This window comes from Lynx canadensis, chromosome E2, assembly GCF_007474595.2.
Source record: "Lynx canadensis isolate LIC74 chromosome E2, mLynCan4.pri.v2, whole genome shotgun sequence".
Taxonomy (NCBI): Eukaryota; Metazoa; Chordata; class Mammalia; order Carnivora; family Felidae; genus Lynx; species Lynx canadensis.
In genome coordinates, this window is record NC_044317.1 from 242,754 (window position 1) to 266,889 (window position 24,136).

A 24,136-nucleotide genomic window follows, 5' to 3' on the forward strand; every position below is an offset into this window, starting at 1 on the left:
ATGAAGCTAAGTGTTAATTTCCCCCTCCTGCCCAACCGCCAGCTGCCGGCGGCCATCATCCTCATTTTGACGAGGAGGCTCAGAGGTATGACTGCTAACTGACATCCACTGGATTCCAAGTCTCTGTTCCCTGGTAGACAGCGGGGAAGCCCTTAGCCGAGGCCACTGTCCTGTTCCTGTGACACCTGGTGGGCCTCTGCACCTGCTGGCTTCCCAGCACCTCCCCCTGACACTGTGATCGCCATGGACGCGTAGGTCAATAGTCCTTGGGCCACAGGATGTCAGCAGCTGAGGCAACAGAACGGTGTGGCCAGCGGCCTCTGGCCCACACCACTCTGTGACCACAGCACGTACCACAGCTATGGCTGGCCCCACCTGCTTTCTGCTCTGCTTGTCTGCCATCCAGGTAGGGACATTACCGGCTTCTTTGGGAACAATAGCTGGGCAGGTGAGGGCATCACTCACCAGGACAGTTGACAAAGAACCCAGAACCGCAGAACGCTCTCCACATCTGGGGTGAGGACAAGCCTAACCAGAAGCCAAGCAACACAGGAGAGTAAGCTTATCTGAAACTTACTAAATTGGTCTTCGATTCTCAGACTCCACTCCATCTGGCCCCAGTCCTATTACCCAGCCAGTATCTGAAACAAGACCTATCACTGTGGAATAATGTCACCCACAGATGCTGTCCTCAAAGATTATTAAACTGCTTAAAATTTACTAAAGACAGTTTTTTAAGATACTTTTTTATAAGAGGCTATTAATCTCATCACCCAGAGAAAAATCCTGTAACATTTTGATACATGCACTTTAAGATCTTATTTTGCGGGGCGCCTGGGTGGCGCAGTCGGTTGGGCGTCCGACTTCAGCCAGGTCGCGATCTCGCGGTCCGTGAGTTCGAGCCCCGCGTCAGGCTCTGGGCTGATGGCTCAGAGCCTGGAGCCTGTTTCCGATTCTGTGTCTCCCTCTCTCTCTGCCCCTCCCACGTTCATGCTCTGTCTCTCTCTGTCCCAAAAAAAATAAATAAACGTTGGAAAAAAAAAAAAGATTTTATTTTGCAAGCTCTCATACTTTAAAAAAAAAACTTAATGTTTATTTATTTTTTGAGAGAGAGAGACAGAGTGCAAGCAGGGGAGGGGCAGAGAGAAAAAGGGAGACAGGGAATCCTAATCAGGCTCCAGGCTCAGAACTGCCAGCACAGAGCCTGATGCAGGGCCCGAACTCACGGAACCTCGAGATCATGACCCAAGCCAAAGTCGGACGCTTAACCAACTGAGCCACCCAGGTGCCCTGCTCTCATACTTCACAGCAACAACTTGGTTGTTTTTTTCTGAAAATATGCAGTGGCTATGATTTTTAAAGTTAAGAAAACACAGGGATGCCTAGCTGGCTCAATCGGTAGTAAATGTGACTCTTGAGTCCTGAGTTTGAGCCCCACTTTGGGTGTGGAGATTACTTAAAAATAAAATCTTTAGGGGCGTCTGGGTGGCTCAGTTGGTTAAGCATCTGACTTCAGCCCAGGTCGTGATCTCGCGGTTCACAAGTTCGAGCCCCGCGTCGGGCTCTGTGCTGACAGCTCAGAGCCTGGAGCCTGCTTCAGATTCTGTGTCTCCCTCTCTCTCTGCCCTTCCCGCACTCACACTCTCTCCCTCTCTCTCAAAAATAAATAAACCAAAAAAAATTAAAGATAAAATAAAATCTTTAAACATAATGGGGCACGTGAGTAGCTCAGTTGGTTGAGCATCCGACTTCAGCTCAGGTCATGGATCTAGCAGTTCCTGAGTCTGAGCCCCACATGGAGCTCGGGCTCGCTCCTGTCAGCACAGAGCCTGCTTCGGATCCTCTGTCCCCGCTTTCTCTCTGCCCCTCCCCTGCCTCTCTCTCACACACACAAATAAACATTAAAAAATAAGTAAATACGGGGCGCCTGGGTGGCTCAGTCGGTTAAGCATCCGACTTCCACCCAGGTCATGATCTCGCAGTTTGTGGGTTCGAGCCCTGCATTAGACTCTGTGCTGACAGCTCGGAGCCTGGAGTCTGCTTTGGATTCTATGTCTCCCTTTCTCTCTCTCTGCCTCTCCCCTGTGCATACAAATAAATAAAGATTTTTTTAAAAAAATAAGTAAATAAAATAAAATAAATAAAAGTTAAGAAAATACTGAAAATAAAAACCACCCAGTAAATAATTTCATTTTTCAGAGGGAATATCAATTAATACAGCAAGTTACAGCTTTTCTGTTCATCGAACAAAAACAACTGCACGCACGCTTGGATATTTGCACGTTTTTCTTTTCCAAACCCTCCAGAGCCCCTATCTTACTTTCTTTATCTTACTTTATCTAACTTTCTCACCTGCCTGTTTCCCTTCACAAAATATCCTGAACACCTTGCTTGCAGTTTTCACTGTTACGTCATGTCCGGGATTGGGCTGTGGTTGAACCAACACCCTGTCGGTGGACGTGAAAGGTGTTTCCAAAAAGAGTTTGTATACCAGAGTTTAGCCTAGTTTTGGTATAGACTGAAACATGCACTGTATTCAGTCCTCAAGAAAGTTCTCTGATCTCATGGGTTTAGGAAGAATACGTTCACTCCACCTAACCCCTCCCATGATGTCTCAGAGCACCCCTCTCAGCCTTCCTGTCCACAGGACGGTGTTGGGAAAGCCTGGAGACCATGTGGAGGCGGAAGCCATTGTTTTCTGGGAAGAAACAAGACAACGAGTAGTGACACCCAGGCTGGACCACAGGCATTGTCCTGAAGACCGTCCCCTGTGTTCTGAACCTGCTTCATCAATGGCTTCGCAGCTTCTTGCCCAGTGGATGCCTTTTAGTGAGGGGTCTCCCGAGATACCTCAGAAGCTGGGGTTGGTGGTGAAAGATCTACGCGGCGACAAGACCCTCCAGCAGGTCAGTGGGGTGTTTACAAGAGCCGGCTTCGTTGAACGGTTAAGCCTGTGCTGTGGTCCCTCACCCCCTGTCCGTTTAGGGTACTCTCTCTGGGCACCAGACGGAGGTGCTGATGTTCCCTCATGCCCACTACGGTCTCAGAAGGCAGAAGAGAGACTGGGTTATCCCTCCCATCCCCATCAGAGAGAATGAAAAAGGCCCATTCCCAAAAATGGTGGCTCAGGTATTGCAAAGGGAGGACTCTGGTTTCGTTCTAGGGTTCCCTATGGAGACAGATTCATACCTGACTGGGGTCCTTTTTTGCTTTTCTGCTTCTGCGTTGTCTTCAGGTCAAATCTGACAAAGGCAAGAAAATCCAGGTTTTCTACAGCATCACTGGCATGGGGGCTGACAAACCTCCTTGTGGTGTGTTTATAATGGACAGAGAAACAGGATGGCTAAAGGTAACGATGCCCTTGGACAGAGAGCAGGAGTCCCACTATGTTGCGAGCGTCTCCTATATGGCCGTAGGGGCCGGAGCACTGGCAGCCATCTCATTTGCTAAACATTTCAAACAGCCACTGAATTTTTGAAGTTACTTATGGAACATGTTTTGAGCATCTGTTATATTCCAGGTACCACACAGGAGGGTTAAGAGGGTAGAGCAGAGCAGAGCTGGGGTACAGATCTGGGATTTGTAACCTAAGAACCAGCTCTGCAGCTGTGGACAAGTTCCAAGACTCACTAAGGTGAGGAGGCTGTGAGATGCGAGCTTCCGAGCTCAGGGAAGACAGCGATACTGGGGGGAGATGCAGACTGTTGTTATAGTTTCTGCCACTGCTGTTAGCTACAAAGACGCATAATGAAGAGTCCCATTCTAGAGGGGAAAAAGACAGGACTCTTGCAGCAAAGACAAAGGTGCAGCAGGGGGAGAGAAAGTGGCCAGACAGGGCTGAGCAGAGAGAATGAGCGCATTGTGTGACTCTAGATTGGAACATTCTAGACAATCTCCAAATGTTAAGAGTGTAGGATCCAGAGCGAAACAACTCATGGTGAGACCCCAGCTCTGACGCTTCTTTACTTTGTAGCCCTGGCTGTGGTAGTGACCCCCTCAGTAACCCCCTTTGCTGTTGGGTTAATATATGTAAAGCACTTTGAACAACGACTGGTCCTGGGTAAATTCTCAATGCATGTCAGCTGAGCATCCCTTAAATACAGCTCTCTGGGGTGTCTTGTCCGGCAGACTCTCCACCATACCCCTCTGAGGGAAACCAAGACCCAAATAGAGCCTCAATTTGCTCTCCTCCCAAGGTCATTGCCCTCATTCACAGAGTCTAAGTGAGTTCCCCATCAGGTCCACCTTCCACACCTGAGAAGGACAAAGACAAGTGCTGCAGAAATCAGAGCCCTCAGTCCTCATGATCCCACCATGAGAACGTGGTCACACGGTCACATCCAGCTGCGTGGGAGGCAATGTGCGTGGCTGAGCCAATTTCTAGGGAAAAGGGAAGAGGTGGGCAAGCTGACAGCTAGCACTCGACCCTGAGCATCACACCAGAAGACACTGAGGAGACAACAGATGCAACCCTTACTAACATTAACGAGGTTGGAATAAGTCCTGTTTTCTCAGACTCCCAGGTAACTGAAACATGAGACAAAGAAAGTGGCTTCTCACTGCAACGGGCCTTCTGTGGGACAGATGCCCACTGGCGGGCCTCTTCTGCACCTTTATTGCTTTTCAGCTTTTCTTTCATGCTGCGTCTTCGACTGGGAATGCTGTGGAAGAGCCTACGGAGACTGTGATCACAGTGGTAGGCCCGAATGACAACACGCCTGAATTCACCCGGGTGGTCTTTGAGGCGTCTGTGATGGAAAGAGCCCACCCAGGTTAATTTGAACAATGGAGGGCTTTAGTGACACATGGCAGTAAAATCAGGGGAGATACAAAGAATCTGGGAAACTAAAGTGCAAAAACCAGAGGAGATCTTACGAATCCACACCCTGGGCTCCAGTGCATGGAAAGTTTCTACTTGGAGATTGGAAGGGACAGATCAAGGGCTGCAATGACTTGTTCTTCTTTCTTTCTTTCTTCTTTTTTTTATTTTTTTATTTTTTTAGGGTGGGGTTTCAAGCAATAGAAACCCTCTGAGGCTTGCTCAAAAAAGTCGGGACTGGGGAGGGCTACAGGTGGAAAGGATCCCACGAAGAGGGGCCAACAGGGACCACAAAGCAAGAAGGTCCTTTTGGGGCCAAGGAAGTCCAGGAATCATGGGTCTGCTACTGTCCAGGTGATGCTCACTGGTTGCCTCAATTCTGTCTCTATGTCCTGTCTGCATTTGCTGGTCTCTGCATCTCTGTAACTGGTGCCACTGGCAGACCCTCCTCCCCTTGTGGCCGTTCTCACTTCCTAGCTCCCTCGACACACCCTTTCTGCGTCAGTTTCCATTTCTCCCTACATATTTCCTCATACATGCTCCTACAAACACGAATCTGACTGATTATTCTTGATTAGGGGGCCACTCTGGTTTCAACAGGCTCTTACTTACACATCGAGGAGCTGTTGTTACACTTCCAGACATGACACTAAACCTGTGGATCCCATGACGGCATCACAGGCAACACTGACAGGACCACATGCTCACAACTCCCAAACGGACATTTTGGGAATGGATGTTGAGGTCCTCATTCTCTCGGACTGAAGATAAATGAAGCCGAAAAATCACAGGGTGTTTCATGTGAAATGACATTATGATGGATGCTTTCTTCTCCCTTCTGGCCTGCCATCACAGCCACTAATGCTTTCTTCCTCCTCTTCTCTGTATTTTCTATCTTCGTGCTGCCTTTGGCCCTACCACAAATCATGGCTCACTGGCCAGCACTAGCTGTCTCCTGATCACCCACGTAGGGGACAGGTCTGTTTCAGGTTCTCTCAGCGGACCAAACTCTAGAGGCTTGGTTCTAGCTACCATGACACACTGCCCCCACCTGCCTTTGTCCACTCTCTCACCACTTCCCTCCACCTGGCTTACGTGCTTGGCTCTAGCTCAGATGTGTGGCCAGTGGCCAGACGGGACTCCGCTGACAATGGCAGGGAAGGAAGAATGACACAAGAGGCCTGAGATCAGTAGAACAGCTGGAAAGATGAGACATGAAATGGTCACCTGACCCTCCCCTTGAGCACCTAATAACATCTCAGCACCCTGAAGTATCATGTTAATGAGGGACAAGATCCCACAGCGACAGCCATGTCAAAAGATGCCCTAAAGACAAAAGAGAGAGGGAGGCAAACCAAGAAACAGACTTAACTACAGAGAACACACTGATGGTTACCAGAGGGGAGCGGGGTGGGGGATGGGTTAAATAGGTGACGGGGATTAAGGACTGCACTTGTCCAGATAAGTACCAGGGGAGGTGTGGAATTTTTGAATGACTATATTGTACACTTGAAACTAATACTACACTGTATTTTAACTAACTGGAATTTATTTTTGTTAAATTTTTTTTATTACATTTATTTATTGATTGATTGATTGATTGATAGACCGAGAGAAACAGAGCACAAATCGGGGAGGGGCAGAGAGAGAGAGGGAGACACAGAATCCGAAGCAGGCTGCAGGCTCCAGGCTCCGAGCTGTCAGCGCAGAGCCTGACGCGGGGCTCGAACTCACAAACAGCGAGATCATGACCTGAGCCGAAGTCTGACGCTTCACCGACTGAGCCACCCAGGCGCCCCTAACTGGAATTGAAATAAAAACTTAGAAAATAAAATAAAATACATTTTTTAAAAGATGCCCTGGGGCACCTGGCTGGCTCAGTCAGCGGAATGAGCGACTCTTGTTCTCGGTTGGGGTCTTGAGTTCAAGCCCCACACTCACCCACAGCCATGTTGGGTGTAGAGATTACTTAAATAAATAAATACATCTTTAAAAAGAAAAATAACTAAAAAAAATTTTAAAGGACGCCCTAAAGATTTCTGGAAAAAGTAAACAAATCATTTGTAAATTATTATAATAATTTGGTGAATTATTTGAACTAGAACTTATACCACTTGATAAGTACTTTTGTCACCTGTATAGTGAATAGACCAAAAAAAGAACACATTTAATTTTAGATTTCTGTGTTAATTTGTATTGCCCTGCCAGTTGTTAGCTGTTGAGATCATCAACTCTTCTCCCCTTTGTCCTTGCAGGAACCTCCGTGATGCAAATCACAGCAACGGACGCAGATGACCATGAGAACACCTACAATGCGGCCATTGACCCCTCGGCCAAGACCTCAGCCAAGACCCCTCGGTGCCTCACCCCAACATGCTCACCATCAACCAGGACACAGGAATCATCGCTGTGCTCACTTCTGGGTTGGACCAACAGGTCAGGGGTCAAGAGGGGCTACCGGGTGGTGCAGTTAAATGTACATTTGTCCCAGCTGGTAAGGCTCGGGCACAAGTCAGAACAAACACTGACTAATCAGAACAAACGTGAGCCAATCGGAGCAGACACCAGCCAATCAGAACAGGTTCCCAGCCAGTCAGAATAGGCACTCAACCAATCAAAAGAGACTCCTGACTGTTAGACCATGAACCAACCAATCAGAAGAGGCATCTATCTGCCACAGACAGGGTTCCCGCTGATGCCCCCCCCCCCTCCCGCCTGGCTGACTTTGAGCCCTGGGCATATAGCAAGCCCTAAGGTATCACTGGGGTGAATTAGAAATGTGAGCCACAAGACAATTCCTGTAACTGACGAAATGAAATGATTCTGTCTCCCAGGGATTCAGACCACATTCTCTGGTGAAAATAGAAAAATACAAGCATCCCCCGCCCCCATAAGTGTTGCACACATAACTGAAGGGGACCCAGGACTCCCAGGTGTAGTGCTGGGAGTGGGAATATATTGATCAAATCCCAATCCAGGAAACTTTCCTCCTGGGTCAGTTTTGAGAGAGGATGGTCCGAATTTACCAAAGTTGACTTCTCCGAGTGGTGAGCCAAGGTGAAAGCTGAGGTACGGGGCAGCATGTCAGCCTCTCCTTGAGAGCCTGACAGGACCGTCGCTCCCGGGAGCCAGTCATTTACTGGAAGGGAGGGTCCACCAGGTTTGCTGCCTCAGGCATTCCACATTTACTCTCTGGGTGCCACTGGGTACATGAGCCAAACCTGCGTCTATCATCCCCAGTGCTGACTGCCCCTGCTTGTCTGCAGATCGCTTCCGTATACACCCTGACAATTCAAGCTGCTGACCTCCAAGGTGAAGGCTTAAGTTCTACAGGGACAGCTGTGACCACAGTCACCCACAGCAATGCTAACCCTCCCGGCTTCAGCCCAACTTTGGTAAGTCCAGCCAAAGTCAATGGATGTCTCGTGACCTATGTTCTACAGTGGATTATGTGTCACTGTGTTGACAGGCAGTGTCATGATTCAAGCCTCAGCCTGGCTGTGTTTGAGAACGCTCTGGACCACATTCTCTGATGAAAATAGGAAAATACAAGCATCCCCCGCCCCCATAAGTGTTGCACACATAACGGAAGGAGACCCAGGACTCCCAGGTGTAGTGCTGGGAATGGGAATATATTGATCAGACCCCAATCCAGGAAACTGTCAGTATATGGGTCAGTATTGGGAGGGGATGATCTGAATTCACCAAAGTTTGCTTCTTTGAGTGGTGAGCCAAGGTGAAACTCTCCCTGTCCCAGGGAAAGGGCTGCTTGCTCTGGGCCAGGTGGTGACTCAGATGGGCAGATGAGTGTGAAAGACAGAGTCCATGACACAGGCAAGATGTCATTGTCCTAGGGGCACAATCGTTCACGGGGAGCCCCATCCCACTGGTTAAGAATAAAGAGACCTCGGGCCCAGGTGGCAGGAACTGACACAGGGATTCTTTGAGGACGTGCGGTACAGGACACTTGGATGAGCAAAAGGATAGAAGGAGTTTATTGTAAAGAAACAGAGTGGGGGACAGACAGGCTTGGGGGCAGCTGAGCCTTATGAGGGCTAGAAAACAGTGTCTGGAAACCCCTAGGAATCCAAGTCACCTTGTCTGTCTGTCTGTCCCTCTCCCTCACACTGTCTCATCTTTATACATCTGTTTAATTCTCACTCTGCAGCCTGACTCTGTCTGTGCATATTTGCGTAGTCATTCTATCTCTTCAACCATTGGACATTTACTTCGTACCTACTTGTGGCCAGGTCCTGTCCCAGGCATGGGGACATCTGTGATGACACAGACAAAAACTCCGGGTCTTTGGGAGATGAAATTCTCCCAGGGGACACATGACCTTCCTGTGGCCCTCAAGCCCCTGCCCATCCCCCTGGCCTCACTACTCAACTGGCCCTCCCTGAGCTCCGGCCTTTGAGCTTCCTTGCTGGTCTTTCAACATGCCAGTCATGCCCTTGTCTCAGCACTTCCCTCCTCCTCGGAGAAGACCACACTCAAACCCATTGCCTGCCACCCCCTGCCAAAGCTCACTCTCAGCTCATCTCACCATCTTGATTGTTGTACTCGTTCAGGTCTTTAGGACTGTCCCTTCCTCTTGCCACTTTGTGTCACGTCAGTGCACCTAGCGATGCTGCCTCGATATTTCCTCAAGGAAGGAAGGTCCCAGGTGCCTTTATGTATTCTCAGTTGAGGCAACAATTGGAATGGAATCAAAGTCTCTGCGTTCCAGCCACAAATCCCCATCGCAATGGCCTGAGAGGACTCTCTAGACAGGGTGTGGAGCCGGGGGCAGGGCACAGGCATCCTTCCTGTGATAAGGGCAGTGTCTCAGTGGGGCCCCAGTGGGCAGTCCCATGTGGGCGTCTCCAGTGGCTCAGGGTAGGGCAGGAACCTCCCAGCTCTCAGTGCTAACTCAGGCAGCAGTCACACCAGTAGTGTCTCACTGGGAAACAGAGGTATCTGTACCTGCTCAGGGTGCAGACCAACCAAGAACAACCGTCAGTTCCAAGTTACTGAGCAGTTTATGTCTACACATTTTACCTGCATGATTTCAACCTCCTGAGGCAGACATCCTTTTATCTACACACCCAGAAAAGTCAACAGGACTGGCTTAAAACCATGACGGGTTTATTGCTCTATGTAACACAATCCAGACACAGAAGGCCCCAGCTTCCGGGCACACCAAGCGGCAACACAGGGACACAGATTCCTTCTTTTTGTTCCATCTTCCTTAGCTTGTGAGTTTTGTCTTCATGGTGGCTGCTACACCAGACCACTGACCCAGTTAGAAGAGGGAGGGAAGAGATCAAGAGCCATGCCGGGTGTCTTTTTACCATAACCTCCACCAGGTAGACTTGCACTTTGACCTCACCAGCCAGAATGTGGTATGCGGCCACCCCTGGCTGGAATTTGTTTAGGTAGCAGGGATTACAGAGCAGGGCATCACACAGTGAGAATAACAGAATAACTGGCACTGACCCCATTAGGCTGGACCCCCTTGCCCACTCTTAAGCAGCCCAATGCCATAGGAGAGTCATGAGGAAGGTTCCAGGCAAAGCCTGCAGGCCTTGAGGGGTTTAACCAAGGCCTACCTGTTTGGTGGTCACCTGGCTTAAGCCCAGGGACATGGGGTCTGGATTCCATGGGCTGGCCCTGCTCAGGCCACTGGGAATGGTGACAGGGTGGTCACCTGGGTGTCTAGAGCCCCAGGCTCTGAGCTGCTTTCTCTCAGGGGAGATGGGCCAGACCCTTGGCATAAAGTCCAGGGATGTGCTCAAGGCGGTGGGCCTTGGATTTAGGTCCCAAGCATCCCCTTCTCAGTCCTGTAGCTGTGACCTTAGTGTTTCTGTGCCCCTCCCCAAAATCAGAGGTGATAGTAGCCCTGGTCTCCTAAACTGCTGTACAGATTAGGGTCTGTCTGCTCCCACTGGTGCTACCCTGACAGCAATACAGATCAGTTAGCCTTGTTGAATGGAGAAGAAGTTGTCTGACCTCCCTGTGTTTATCATCTATGGAAAGGGGGGGGGGGCAGTGATTTTGTCCTCTGGGGGTATATGAGGACCACAGTAAATAACGTACAGGAAGGTGCTAATAGGAATTCATTCATGGGCTGGAATTGGAACCAGTCTGACCTCAGAGAGCACACTGTCTCTACTCTGGAAGATGTATCCGAAAAATAATTGAGTTAATTCTTTTGAACCCATTGCTGGACATGCTACAATTAGGAAGCCCATCCTTCTCTGTCCTTTGTTCCCAAGACAGGTACGCCAGGATACAAAGAGACAGAGAACAGCAGAGACTCACATGCCTGAATTCCCTATAACCGAAATGCAGAGACAGTTGTAGACGTTACCATATCATCCACAGAGTCCTGGGCAATAAACCCAGCGTCCCTCCCAAGGTGACTAGGGCTGGAGTCAGGGTCACACCTGAGCCTGGAAGGTGTTCCAGCAGAGCCCTCCTAACAGTCTCGTGTGCAAGATGTAAGACAGAGACACTTGTTCCCACGGAGACTGAGTCGGAAGGGACCTGACAGCGAGGTGCGGGGGACAGGCTGGAGGAGCCACTCTAGGTCCAACTTCTCGCTTGGCTCCTGAGCTTGCGGGGCTAATGGCCTCAGCTGGGATCTGAGGAGCTTCTCACGGTGGCTGCAACCTGAGAACAGAGCCCGGAATGGCTGCACTTGGCCATGGGGACATATCCTCCTCGGCTGATGCACACTTTGGGATCCAAGCTTCAGGAGCTAGGAGACACGGTTTCACCTTTCCCGTCCCTTTGGCACAGAGTGAACGCAGACACTGAGCTGTTGGAAGCCCCACCGCTGACGCACACATCCAGGGTACTGAGCAGGGCCTTTGCAGGTGCCCCTCACTGTCGCTCAGGCCAACAGACACCTGCTTCAAGAAAAGACCCTTCTATGGGGCGCCTGGGTGGCGCAGTCGGTTAAGCGTCCGACTTCAGCCAGGTCACGATCTCGCGGTCCGTGAGTTCGAGCCCCGCGTCGGGCTCTGGGCTGATGGCTCAGAGCCTGGAGCCTGGTTTCCGATTCTGTGTCTCCCTCTCTCTCTGCCCCTCCCCCGTTCATGCTCTGTCTCTCTCTGTCCCAAAAATAAATAAACGTTGAAAAAAAAAAATTAAAAAAAAAAAAAAAAAAGAAAGAAAAGACCCTTCTACCATGGCCCATCCTGCTGAAGATCCCTTGAGGCTGCCACAGGCTGCTTCCCAGGTCCCCACACAGGATGTCAGGAATGAGGGTCTGTGTCCTTCTCTTGCAGTACACGGGCCAGGTGTTTGAAAACAAGGTGGATGCAGGGATACTGAGACTGAAGGTGAAGAGAGAAGATGCCCCAGGCTCTCCAGCAGGGAAGGCAGTGTTTTCCATCCTGAATGACAGAGCAGGCCTCTACACTGTCACCATGGACCCGGAGACCAACAACGGCCTTTTGAAAACAGCCAAGGTAGGTGTGAGTTCTAAGGAGGTGGCCGCCATGATCGATTGGCTCTGTCCACCCTGAACCAAGACAGGAGCAGACACCACACTCCTCACACCAGGAAGGCAGTTTCCCAGTGGGGGCCTTCTACTGCGATGGGGTCCCCCCCCGGTCCTTGCGTCAAAACAGCCGTGCCATCACCCTGGACCTCAGAAATGCTGCCTAATTAACAGCTTTTTCCCAGAAAAACACTAACCTGGGATGTTTTCAGAGAGCTAAACTGGGACAGGGGTCTTCATTTGGGTTCCTCCAAAAGTGGGAGGGGCCCCAGGAGCACTGAGAAGGGGTGAGTGGGACAGGAAGTGGGGAGAGAACAGGAGGCTCAAGAATAGAGGGTTCAGGCCTCCAGAGTCATTGTGAGCAATGCCTAAGCAGTCGTCTCATCTGAGACATTTGTCTCCCTTCCCTCATGCTTAGAACTGTTGCTTTACCCCTAGAGGCAGGAAGCCAGGTCCCCTGAGCCACAGTGGTCTTCAGAGTGGGCACAGGGGCCTGGAACCATCTACTCCCCATTCCCCCGGATAAACTGAAGATAAACTATCAAAAAGAGAGAGAGAAACAAAAAGATAGGCCACTGGGCGGCTCAGTCCGTTAAGTGTCAGACTCTTGATCTCGGCTCAGGTCATGATCTCATGGTTGGAGAGTTCAAGCCCCACGTTGGGCTCCTTGCTGGCAGTCCTGAGCCTGTTTGGGATTCTCTCTCTCCCTCTCTCTTTCTGCCCTTTCCCCGCTTATGCGCACATGCACATCCATGCACTCGCTCTCGCGCTCTCTCTCTCAAACATAAAAAAATAAACAAAAACAAACAAACAAACAAAAACAAGAAGGGGAGGGAGGGAGCCAAGATGGCGGCACAGCATGGAAGTTTTTTGTGTGTCTCGCATGCATGAAATACAGCCAGACCAACACTAAACCATCCTGCACACCTAGAAAACTGATTGGAGGACTAACACAACAATCTGCACAACCTGAACCACAGAATTCAGCAGGGATGCGGCGCGGAGAGCTGAACTGGGGGAGAGAGAAACCGCGGGAAGGGAGGTGCTTCTGCGGGCAGAGAGAGGACGGAGACTGGGGAGGGGGGAGAATACGGGAAAAGCACCCTTCCCCAAAAGCAGCTGGAGAGAAAGCGGAAAATTAGAAACAGCCGCAGGGACTGAACTAAACAAGGAGAAAGGCGAGGGTTTAAATTCCATTAAGACTGTAACCAAGGGGAATGCAGAGTCTGAAACTCCACAGCTCCATACCTGGTGGTGCTCGGGTCCGAAGTGTGAATCCCCAGGAGCAGAGTGGAGTCCGGGAGGTTCTTGGGCCACACGGGAAAAAGTGGTTCCCCTGCTGGAAGAACATTTGGTAGAGACTGTTGAGGCCACCTGGTCGCAGAAGACCCCAGAGAACGGCCACATTCGCTGGTGCTGGAACAAGGTCAGTAAGGGTGAAGCCTGGTGCCACATGTGTGTTGTGATTTCCCATGGTCCCTAAAACACTGCTGCTACACTGTCTCGCGAACTTTTTGGGGGGCGGCCTGGCACCTGGCCGCAGTCTCGGGGTACCGGCAACAGCGGGCTCCAGCAGAAGCTCCTGGGTGCAGCCGACATTCGGCCATTGCTCATTCGGCCATTGCTCGGTGAGACCCTCCCGCAGAGGGGCGGAACGGGTCAAAGCCGCAATCTTTCGGAAATAAGGGGCCAGGGAAAACAGCCGCGTCTAAGACAAAACTCAGGAGAGAGTTACGGACTGGGGCCTGGTCACGGAGAGTGAAAAAGCAGGGAGTGGATGAGAGCTGAAGACAGAGGACCGGTGCGCGATTGCCGATCTGGGAGAACAGGCTGGATAGCTGGGCGGCGCTATTTTCACCACTCCCACACATGCGCATTCGCACCTACCTGCAACACTCCACCCCAGTAGGCTAGCAGCGCCATCTAGTGGAGAGCGGAGCTGTTACAGCGAGCCCCGCCCAACTGGGCCAACTTCGCTCTTCAGGAACACAAGACTCACCACCGGCTTGGTTTATGGACTATAAAGCGCTTCATAGTCTGCCTTCTACAGGAAAACGAAGTAATTTCAGTCTTATTTCAATCTGTTAGCAGGTCCATCTATTCAATTTTCTTTTTTCTTCTCTTTTTTGTTTCTTTTTCTTGAAAACAGAAAGGGAAAAAATTCATTTTTATTTTCAATTTTTATTAAAAATATTTTTCTTTAATTTTTTCTACTATATTCTTTACTTTTGTGTAAATTTTTTTCAAATTCTATTTTACTTCCATCATTTCATTTTAGTCTACTTCAGTGTATTCATTTTTTCAAGTTTTCAAATGATTTCCTTTTTTTCCCACCTTTTTTATCTAACCTATCAAGCCACTTTCAACAATCAAAACACACCTAGGATCTAGCATCACGTATTCGATTTTGTGTGTGTGTGTGTGTGTGTGTGTGTGTGTAATTTTTTAATTTTATTTTTTTAATTTTAATTTTTTCTACCTCATTAATTCCTTTTCTCCCTTCAAAATGATGAAACAAAGGAATTCACTCCAAAAGAAAGAGCACGAAGAAATGACAGCCAGAGATTTAACCAATACAGATACAAGCAAGATGTCTGAACCAGAATTTAGAATCATGATAATAAGAATACTAGCTGGAGTTGAAAATAGATTAGAATCACTTTCTGCGGAGATAAAAGAAGTAAAAACTAGTCAGGATGAAATAAAAAATGCTATAACTGAGCTGCAATCACGGATGGATGCAGCGGCAGCAAGGATGGAGAATCAGCGATACAGAGACAAACTTATGCAGAATAATGAAGCAGAAAAAAAGAGGGAGATTAAGGCAAAAGAGCACGATTTAAGAATTAGAGAAACCAGTGACTCATTAAAAAGGAACAACATCAGAATCATAGGGGTCCCAGAAGAGGAAGAGAGAGAGAGAGGGGTACAAGGGTTATGTGAGCAAATCATAAAAGAAAACTTTCCTAACCTGGGGAAAGACACAGACATCAAAATCCAGGAAGCACAGAGGACTCCCTTTAAATTCAACAAAAACCGACCATCAACAAGGTGTATCATAGTTAAATTCACAAAATACCAGGCAAGGAGAGAATCATGAAAGCAGCAAGGGAAAAAAAGTCCTTAACCTACAAGGGAAGACAGATCAGGTTTGCGGCAGACCTTTTGACAAAACTTGGCAGGCCAGAGAGGAGTGGCAGGATATATTTAATGTGCTGAATTAGAAAAATATGCAGCCAAGAATTCTTTATCCAGCAAGGCTGTCATTCAAAATAGAAGAAGAGATAAAAAGTTTCCCAAACAAAAATTAAAGGAGTTTGTGACCACTAAACCAGCCCTGAAAGAAAATTTAAGGGGGACTCTCTCAGAGGAGAAAAGATGAAAATATTAAATAAATAAATAAATAAATACCAAAAGCAACAAAGATTAGAAAGGACCAGAGAACACCATCAGAAACTCCAACTCTACAAGCAACATCATGGCAATAAATTCATATCTTTCAGTACTCACTCTAAATGTCAATGGACTCAATGCTCCAATCAAAAGACATAGGGTAACAGAATGGATAAGAAAACAATATCCATCTATATGCTGTTTACCAGAGACCCACTTTAGACCTAAAGACACCTTCAGATTGAAAGTAAGGGGATGGAGAACCATCTATCATGCTAATGGTCAACAAAAGAAAGCCAGAGTAGCCACACTTATATCAGACAATCTAGATTTTAAAATAAAGACTGTATCAAGAGATGCAGAAGGGCATTATATCATAATCCAGGGGTCTATCCACCAAGAAGACCTAACAATTGTAAACATTTATGCACCAAATGTGAGACACCCAAATATATAAATCAATTAATCATAAATATAAAGAAACTCATCTATAGTAATACCATAATAGTAGGAGACTTCAACACCCCACTCACAGCAATGGACGGATTATCTAATCAAAAAATCAACAAGGAGACAATGGCTTTGAATGACACACTGGACCAGATGGACTTAACAGAGATATTCAGATCATTTCATCCTAAAGCAGAAGAATATACGTTCTTCTCCAGTGCACATGGAACATTCTCCAGAATAGACCACATACTGGGACACAAATCAAGTACAAAAAGATCGAGATCATACCATGCATATTTTCTGACCACAACACTATGAAACTCGAGATCAACTGCAAGAAAAAATTTGGAAAGGTAACAAATACTTGGAGACTAAAGAACATCCTACTAAAGAATGAATGGGCTAACCAAGAAGTTAAAGAGGAAATTAAAAAGTATATGGAAGCCAATGAAAATGATAACACTACAACCCAAAACCTCTGGGACACAGCAAAGGCGGTCATAAGAGGGAAGTACATAGCAATCCAGGCCTTCCTAAAGAAGGAAGAAAGATCTCAGATACACAACCTAACCTTACACCTTAAAGAGCTGGGAAAAGAACAGCAAATAAATGAAACCAGAAACTGGTTCTTTGAAAGAATTAACAAAATTGATAAACCACTAGCCAGTTTGATCAAAAAGAAAAAAGAAAGGACCCAAATAAATGAAATCAAGAATGAAAGAGGAGAGATCAAACCAACACAGCAGAAATAAAAACAATAATAAGAGAATATTATGAGAAATTATACGACAATAAAATGGGCAATCTGGAAATAATGGACAAATTCCTAGAAATATATAAACTACCAAAACTGAAACAGGAAGAAATAGGAAATTTGAACAGGCCCATAACCAGTAAAGAAATCGAATTAGTAATCAAAAATCTCCCAAAGAACAAGAGCCCAGGGCCGGATGGCTTTCCAGGGGAAATTCCAGGGGAATTCTAACAAACATTTAAGGAAGAGTTAACACCTATTCTCTTGAAGCTGTTCCAAAAAATAGCAATGGAAGGAAAACTTCCAAACTCTTTCTATGAAGCCAGCATTAGTTTGATTCCAAAACCAGACAGAGACCCCACAAAAGAGGAGAACTATAGACCAATTTCCCTGATGAATCTGGACACAAAAATCTTCCACAAGATATTAGCCAACCAGACCCAACAATACATTAAAAATATTATTCACCATGAACAAGTGGGATTTATAGGTGGGATGCAGGGCTGGTTCAATATCCGCACAACAATCAATGTGATTGATCACATCAATAAAAGAAAGGACAAGAATCACATGATCCTCTCAATAGATGCAGAGAAAGCATTTGACAAAATACAGCATCGTTTCTGGATAAATACCCTCAAGAAAGTAGGGATAGAAGGATCATACCTCGAGATCATAAAAGCTATATATGAACGACCCAATGCTAATATTATCCTCAATGGGGGAAAACTGAGAGCTTTCCCCCTAAGGTCAGGAACAAGACAGGGATGTCCACTCTCCCCACTGTTATTCAACATAGTATTGGAAGTCCTAGCCTCTGCAATCAGACAACACAAAGAAATAAAAGTCACCCAAATCGGCCAGGAGGAGGTCAAACTTTCACTCTTTGCAGATGACATGGTACTCTATATGGAAAACCCTAAAGATTCCACCAAAAAACTGCTAGAAGTGATCCATGAATTCAGCAAAGTGGCAGGATATAAAATCAACACACAGAAAGCGGTTGCATTCCTATTCACCAACAATGAAGCAACAGAAAGAGAAATCAAGGAATTGATCCCATGTACAATTGCACCAAAACCATAAAACACCTAGGAATAAATCTAACCAAAGAGGTAAAAAATCTATACACTGAAAACAATAGAAAGCTTATGAAAGAAATTGAAGAAGACACAAAAAAATGGAAAAAGATTCCATGCTCCTGAATAGGAAGAGCAAATATTGTTAAAATATTGATACTACCCAAAGCAATCTACATATTCAATGCAATCCCTATCAAAATAACACCAACATTCTTCACAGGGTGACAACAAATAATCCTAAAATGTGTATGGAACCAGAAAAGACACCGAATAGCCAAAGCAACCTTGGAAAAGAAAACCAAAGCAGGAGGCATCACAATCCCGGACTTCAAGCTGTATTACAAAGCTGTAATCATCAGGACAGTATGGTGCTGGCACAAGAACAGACACTCAGATCAATGGAACAGAATAGAGAACCCAGAAAGGAACCCACAAACGTATGGCCAACTAACTTTGACAAAGCAGGAAAGAATAGCCAATGGAATAAAGACAGTCTCTTCAGCAAGCGGTGATGGGAAAACTGGACAGCGACATGCAGAAGAATGAATCTGGACCACTTTCTTACACCAGACACAAAAATAAACTCAAAATGGATGAAAGACCTAAATGTAAGACAGGAAGCCATCAAAATCCTCGAGGAGAAAGAAGGCAAAAACCTCTTTGATCTTGGCCGCAGCAACTTCTTACTCAACACATCTCCAGAGGCAAGGGAAACTAAGCAAAAATGAACTACTGGGACCCCATCAAAATAAAAAGCTTTTGCAGAGCGAAGGAAACAATCAGCAAAACTAAAAGTCAACCGACAGAATAGAAGATATTTGCAAACGACATATCAGATAAAGGGTTAGTATCCAAAATCTATAAAGAACTTATCAAACTCAACACCCCCCCCCAAAATAATCCAGTGAAGAAATGGGCAAAAGACATGAACAGACACTTCTCCAAAGAAGACACCCAAATGGCCAACAAACACATGAAAAAATGCCCAACTTCACTCATTGTCAGGGAAATACAAATCAAAACCACAATGAGATACCTCCTTACACCTGTCATAATGGCTAACATTAACAACTCAGGCGACAACAGATGTTGACAAGGATGCAGAGAAAGAACTCTTTTGCACTGTTGGTGGGAATGTAAGCTGGTGCAGCCACTCTGGAAAACAGTATGGAGGTTCCTCAAAAAATTAAAATAGAACTACCCTACGACCCAGCAATTGCACTACTAGGTATTTATCCAAAGGATACAGGTGTGCTGTTTCGAAAGGACATATGCACCCCAATGTTTATAGCAGCACTATCGACAATAGCCAAAGTATGGAAAGAGCCCAAATGTCCATCGATGGATGAATGGATAAAGAAGATGTGGTATACATATACAATGGAGTATTACTCGGCAATCAAAAAGAATGAAATCTTGCCATTTGCAACTACATGGATGGAACTGGAGGGTATTATGCTAAGAAATTAGTCAGAGAAAGACAAATACCATGTGACCTCACTCATATGAGGACTTTAAGAGACAAAACAGATGAACATAAGAGAAGGGAAGCAAAAATAATATAAAACAGGGAGGGGGACAAAACAGAAGAGACTCATAAATATGGAGAACAAACAGAGGGCTACTGGAGGGGTTGTGGGAGGGGAGATGGTCTAAATGGGTAAGGGCACTAAGGAATCTACTCCCGAAATCATTGTTGCAGTATATGCTAACTGATTTGACTGTAAATTTAAAAAATAATAATAAAATTAAAATAAAAAAAACCAAGAGGGAATGTAAGGAGTCATGGGGGAGAAGGACAATCTCAAGAACTTCTGCTTGGCTGAGGAGTGACTGGGGAGGGAGTAGTCACTTACTGCTCCTTGTGCCAAAACACCAGGACGCCTAGAATAAACATGGAAAAGGCCAAAGGCGGCATCTCGACAAGGCTGGGGGACAGAAGGGCTAACAATCAAGAGCTCCACCAAGGACATGCCCCGGAACATTTGTCGACCTGCATGAAACCGGAGTATTGTGCCAGCAGGCGGCAAATCGACCCCTTGGGAATAACCACACGCCTCGCGGGTGGCGCCGAGGCCTAAGTCAGGAGGACCCAATCCCAGCTGACTCCTGGCCCAACCATCTGGGGACTCTTTCAGATAATTCTGCTCAGGGCCCACCACCCATGTTGTCCCTGTGCAGGATAATAAAACAGAGAGCTAACACAGGGTCCCAAGAAGTGCCACGGGCTGTTTATGTACTAACACACTCAGTATTCACTCCAGCAGGGAAGTGCTGCAATTATGGACAGGTGACGATGGGGAAAATGAGGTACAGAGCAGTGAGGTCACCTGCTTGGGCTGCACAGTAAGCGGCAAAGCCAAAACCCTCACCACAGTCCCCCTCTTCACTGCTATGTTAAGTGCGAAGTATCCAAGCGCCAGCTCAGCACAGAGCGCTCCCTGTCATGGCCGCTTCTGCCCTGCCAATGGGTCTCGGGGCAGGCCAGCCTCGGCCAGAGGGAATTCTGAGATTCGTGGCTGGGATGATGTCCACGCTGAGGCAGGGGCTGGGCCTTCTACCCCAGTGCACTCACACGGCTGGACACACGTGGCCGTCGGGGAGTTCTGGCTCAGGACTAGCCCAGGGGTGCATGATGATATGAAACCTCTACCACAGTTCTTTGAAATGAGAACTGGCCTACCGAGTTCAGAAATGGAAGCTTCCTGGTTGCTCCTTCTACCAGCCGCTATTGCTACATAACAAATCACCCCACACACAACTCAGTGGCTTAAAAAATGCAACAGTTTTTTACCCCCATGGGTCAGGAATTCAGGAAAGACTCAGTGATTCTGAGTCAGGGTCTCTCCCACAGTTGTGGCCAGGACTGGAGGTGACCAGGACTGGAGGCCGGGGGCTCACATGAGCTTCCTCATAGCATGGTGACCTCAGGGCTCTCTGACTTCACGCTCCAGTGAGCAAGGGCGGGGTGCCTCATCTTGGATGACAAAGCCTTGAAGTCAGAATGCATGACACTGGCAACCTGCAGTAGGAGAAACCACGACGGAAGCCTGCTGGGGTTCACGGGAAGGGGACGTGGGCCCCGCTTCTGGGTGATGCGCTCAGGAAAGCACGTGCGAAGGGTGATGTTCTGTGGCCATCTTTGGAACACAGCCCGCCATACCAAGCTGTGGCCTTCCCTCAGGACAGGCAGAGGGTAGCAAGCCAGGGCCTGAGTGCTCTTGCAGGCCAGCAAAAGGGAGGCCTCCTGTGCCAAGTCCTGGAAAGCTATGTGCCTGAGTCCCCTGACCGCCCTCTGCTATGTTCTTCAGGGCTTGGATTTTGAGACCACGCAGCAGTACGTCCTTTACGTGACAGTGGTGGATGCAGTGCCCTTGGCATCTCTCTTCACCTCTACGGCCACGGTCACCGTGGACGTGTTGGACGTGAATGAGGCCCCTGTCTTTGTACCCCTGATACAGATGGTGGAAATGCCCAAGGACATCAGTGTGGGCCAGGAGATCACATCCTACAGGGCCCAGGACCCAGACAGCTTCCGCTCTCAGGAAATCAGGTAGGACTGGAGGTGTGGCTTGGCCTTGCTGCCGTTCGGACCTGCTCAAGGCACCCAGGGCTGAGACCCAGCCACGTGCCTGGAGAGCTGGCCGGAGGAAATACTTAAATTTGTCAGCCCCCGGTAGCTCATTATGCCCCGGGAGGGTGGTTGGGGGACACATGGCCCCAGCCCTGTAAGAACGAGGGTTTATCCCTTTCAGGTACCAGATAGGGCACGACCCCAGCCATCAGCTGAACATCAACTCAGGAACAGGCGTCATTTCCACTCGAGCCAGTCTGCACGAGGACAGCGTGGAGAACCACACATTTTCGGCTGTTGTCATAGCTGTAGACAATGGCAGGGGCTTGGATGTTTCATCTTTGGGCCACATCCCTCTGTTGATGTGATGCTCTGACGCCCAGCTCCACGTTGCGGCTGAGCTTGCGTACATTATCTCAACACATCTTTCCCAGAAGCTGACGAGGAGGGACTGTGTTCTCTTACCTGTTTTACTGAAAACACAGGATTGAGATTGCGATGAAAACACAGGATTGAGGAGTGAAAACGATCCTCCCAGCATCCCAGGGGGCAAGGAGGGGCTTGAGCCAGGCTGTCCAGGCTTCCGAGCAAAATCACTCAGGGGGTCCAGCCTGGCTGCTGTGTTACAACAAAGGTGACCGTGGGCACAGCACCACCCGCGCTGGGAAGAGAGTAGCAGGATCTGCCTCCAGACACCCTAAGGGACAAAGTGCACACATACAGGCCCATGTCACACACACCTTCAACAAATACCCATTTGCACACTCACATGTGCACACTCACATTCACATAGATCACATTAAAACAGTCACTCATGCACACTCCCTCAGACTAACATCCATGCAGACTCATAAGCTCATACGTGCACACGCACACATCATACACATTCACACGAATTGTCACACTCACACACACACTCTCATAAGACCCTGCTCAGGTCACGTTGCCTGTGGCCACCAGCACCTGGCAAACCGTACCCATAAATGGTGGTGCTAAGGGCCCAGTGAGTACTCAGGGCGCCGTGCAGAAGCTGCGTTTACATTTTTTTTTTTAACGTTTTATTTATTTTTGACAGAGAGAGAGAGAGACAGAGCATGAGCGGGGGAGCGGCAGAGAGAGAGGGAGACACAGAATCCGAAGCAGGCTCCAGGCTCTGAGCCATCAGCACAGAGCCCGATGCGGGGCTCGAACTCACAGGCTGCGAGATCATGACCTGAGCCGAAGTCGGACGCTCAACCGACTGAGCCACCCAGGTGCCCCAAAGCTGCGTTTAGAGTTAGATTAGAGAGGAGATAAACGGTAAGATCAAGCAGCCCCTTTTCAGGCTGGCTCAGTCACCCAGTGAGAGATAGGACCATGGGGAGGGGCCCCGGGGGGGAAAGCAGACCTCATGGGACGGTGTTTAAGTTGGAGGAACTGTAGCGGCTCACAATTGTAGGGTCTGATCTCCTCTGTCTCATTCCCCCTTAGGGCAACCTCCAGCCATGGGGACCAGGACCCTTCTCCTCACTTTCTCTCACACAGACTGTCCAGTGGCAGACTCACAGTGCCTTTCCATCTGCCGGCGGGGATGAGAGCCTGAGGCTGTAAGTATGGGCCACCAGGGCCTTTCGCCAAACGCTTGCCTTTCTAGGGTCCCCATGGGTTGTCAAGATGAGCTCCCAGGTGAGTATGCAGCCTTGTCACCAGGATCGGCAAGGCACCATGCACAGCCAATCAGACTGTGCACTGACCTGATACATATATACCTCACACTGCAAGTGTTTTTATCATTTTTAAGTGTTTTCAAATGTTATAACTTTGAATCCACAGATGAGCCATTTAAACATTTACTATGACAATTTTCTGGTAGATGAGGACCTTGAAGATGAAGCACCTTATTCTAATTTGCCTAGAGGTGCCACAAGGGACCTTGTCACCTTCTCATTAGGGAAGTTCCCAGTATGCAATGTCCCCATGATAACCTTGGTTCTCAGAGAGGGCTGGCTGCCAGGATGCCAGGCAGGGGCTGAGGGTCTCAAGTGACTTGTGAAAGGGGCAGGGGCCCTAGACACTGAAGTTCCCGTCTGGGTGGAGGCAGGTGGAGGCCCTGGAAGGAACTGCGACAACTCCCTTCCCCCCACCTTCTCTCCGGGCCACTACGTTCTCTCTTGGGGCAAAGAGTGTCAGGTCTCTAGAAAGGGAGTTACAGGGCACACCCCCACAAAGGTTTCCGTGTTGCTCTTGTCAGTTTACTTATGGCAGTTGAGACGACTTAACGATTCTAAGAGTACAAAAATAAAAGATCTAAGAGTTCAAAGAAAGGTTAAAGAGCAAAAATAAGTAACCCCATCCACAATTGCTTGTCCCAGAGATGGCCGCTGGCGTAAGTCTGCTGGTAGCATACTAGAAAGTATTCCAGGTCTTGGCCTCTCTGTGCCTCCTCTGTAAAATGGGGTTAATAATACTTACATCATGAGGTGGCCGTGAGGATTAAGTGAGCAAAGCTTTTAATGTAGCTGAAGCTATACACACATTCAGAGCAGAAAGCTATAGACGCCTCCCCCTGTTTACACCCTGTGTCATGCCTTGC

General features: G+C 48.0%; 1 protein-coding gene across 1 annotated transcript; it reads left to right on the top strand.

Annotated features, from left to right (window-relative positions):
- LOC115503155 (cadherin-1-like) lies at nt 1-21,932 on the top strand. Its single transcript, XM_030299200.1, is given in 12 exon segments — nt 1-85; nt 348-406; nt 2,805-2,906; nt 2,986-3,129; nt 3,236-3,391; nt 4,628-4,772; nt 7,075-7,154; nt 7,157-7,255; nt 8,086-8,214; nt 12,094-12,276; nt 21,302-21,543; nt 21,746-21,932. Coding segments are annotated over 12 exon segments (1,611 nt in total).
- Nucleotides 21,933-24,136: the final 2,204 nt, after the last annotated feature.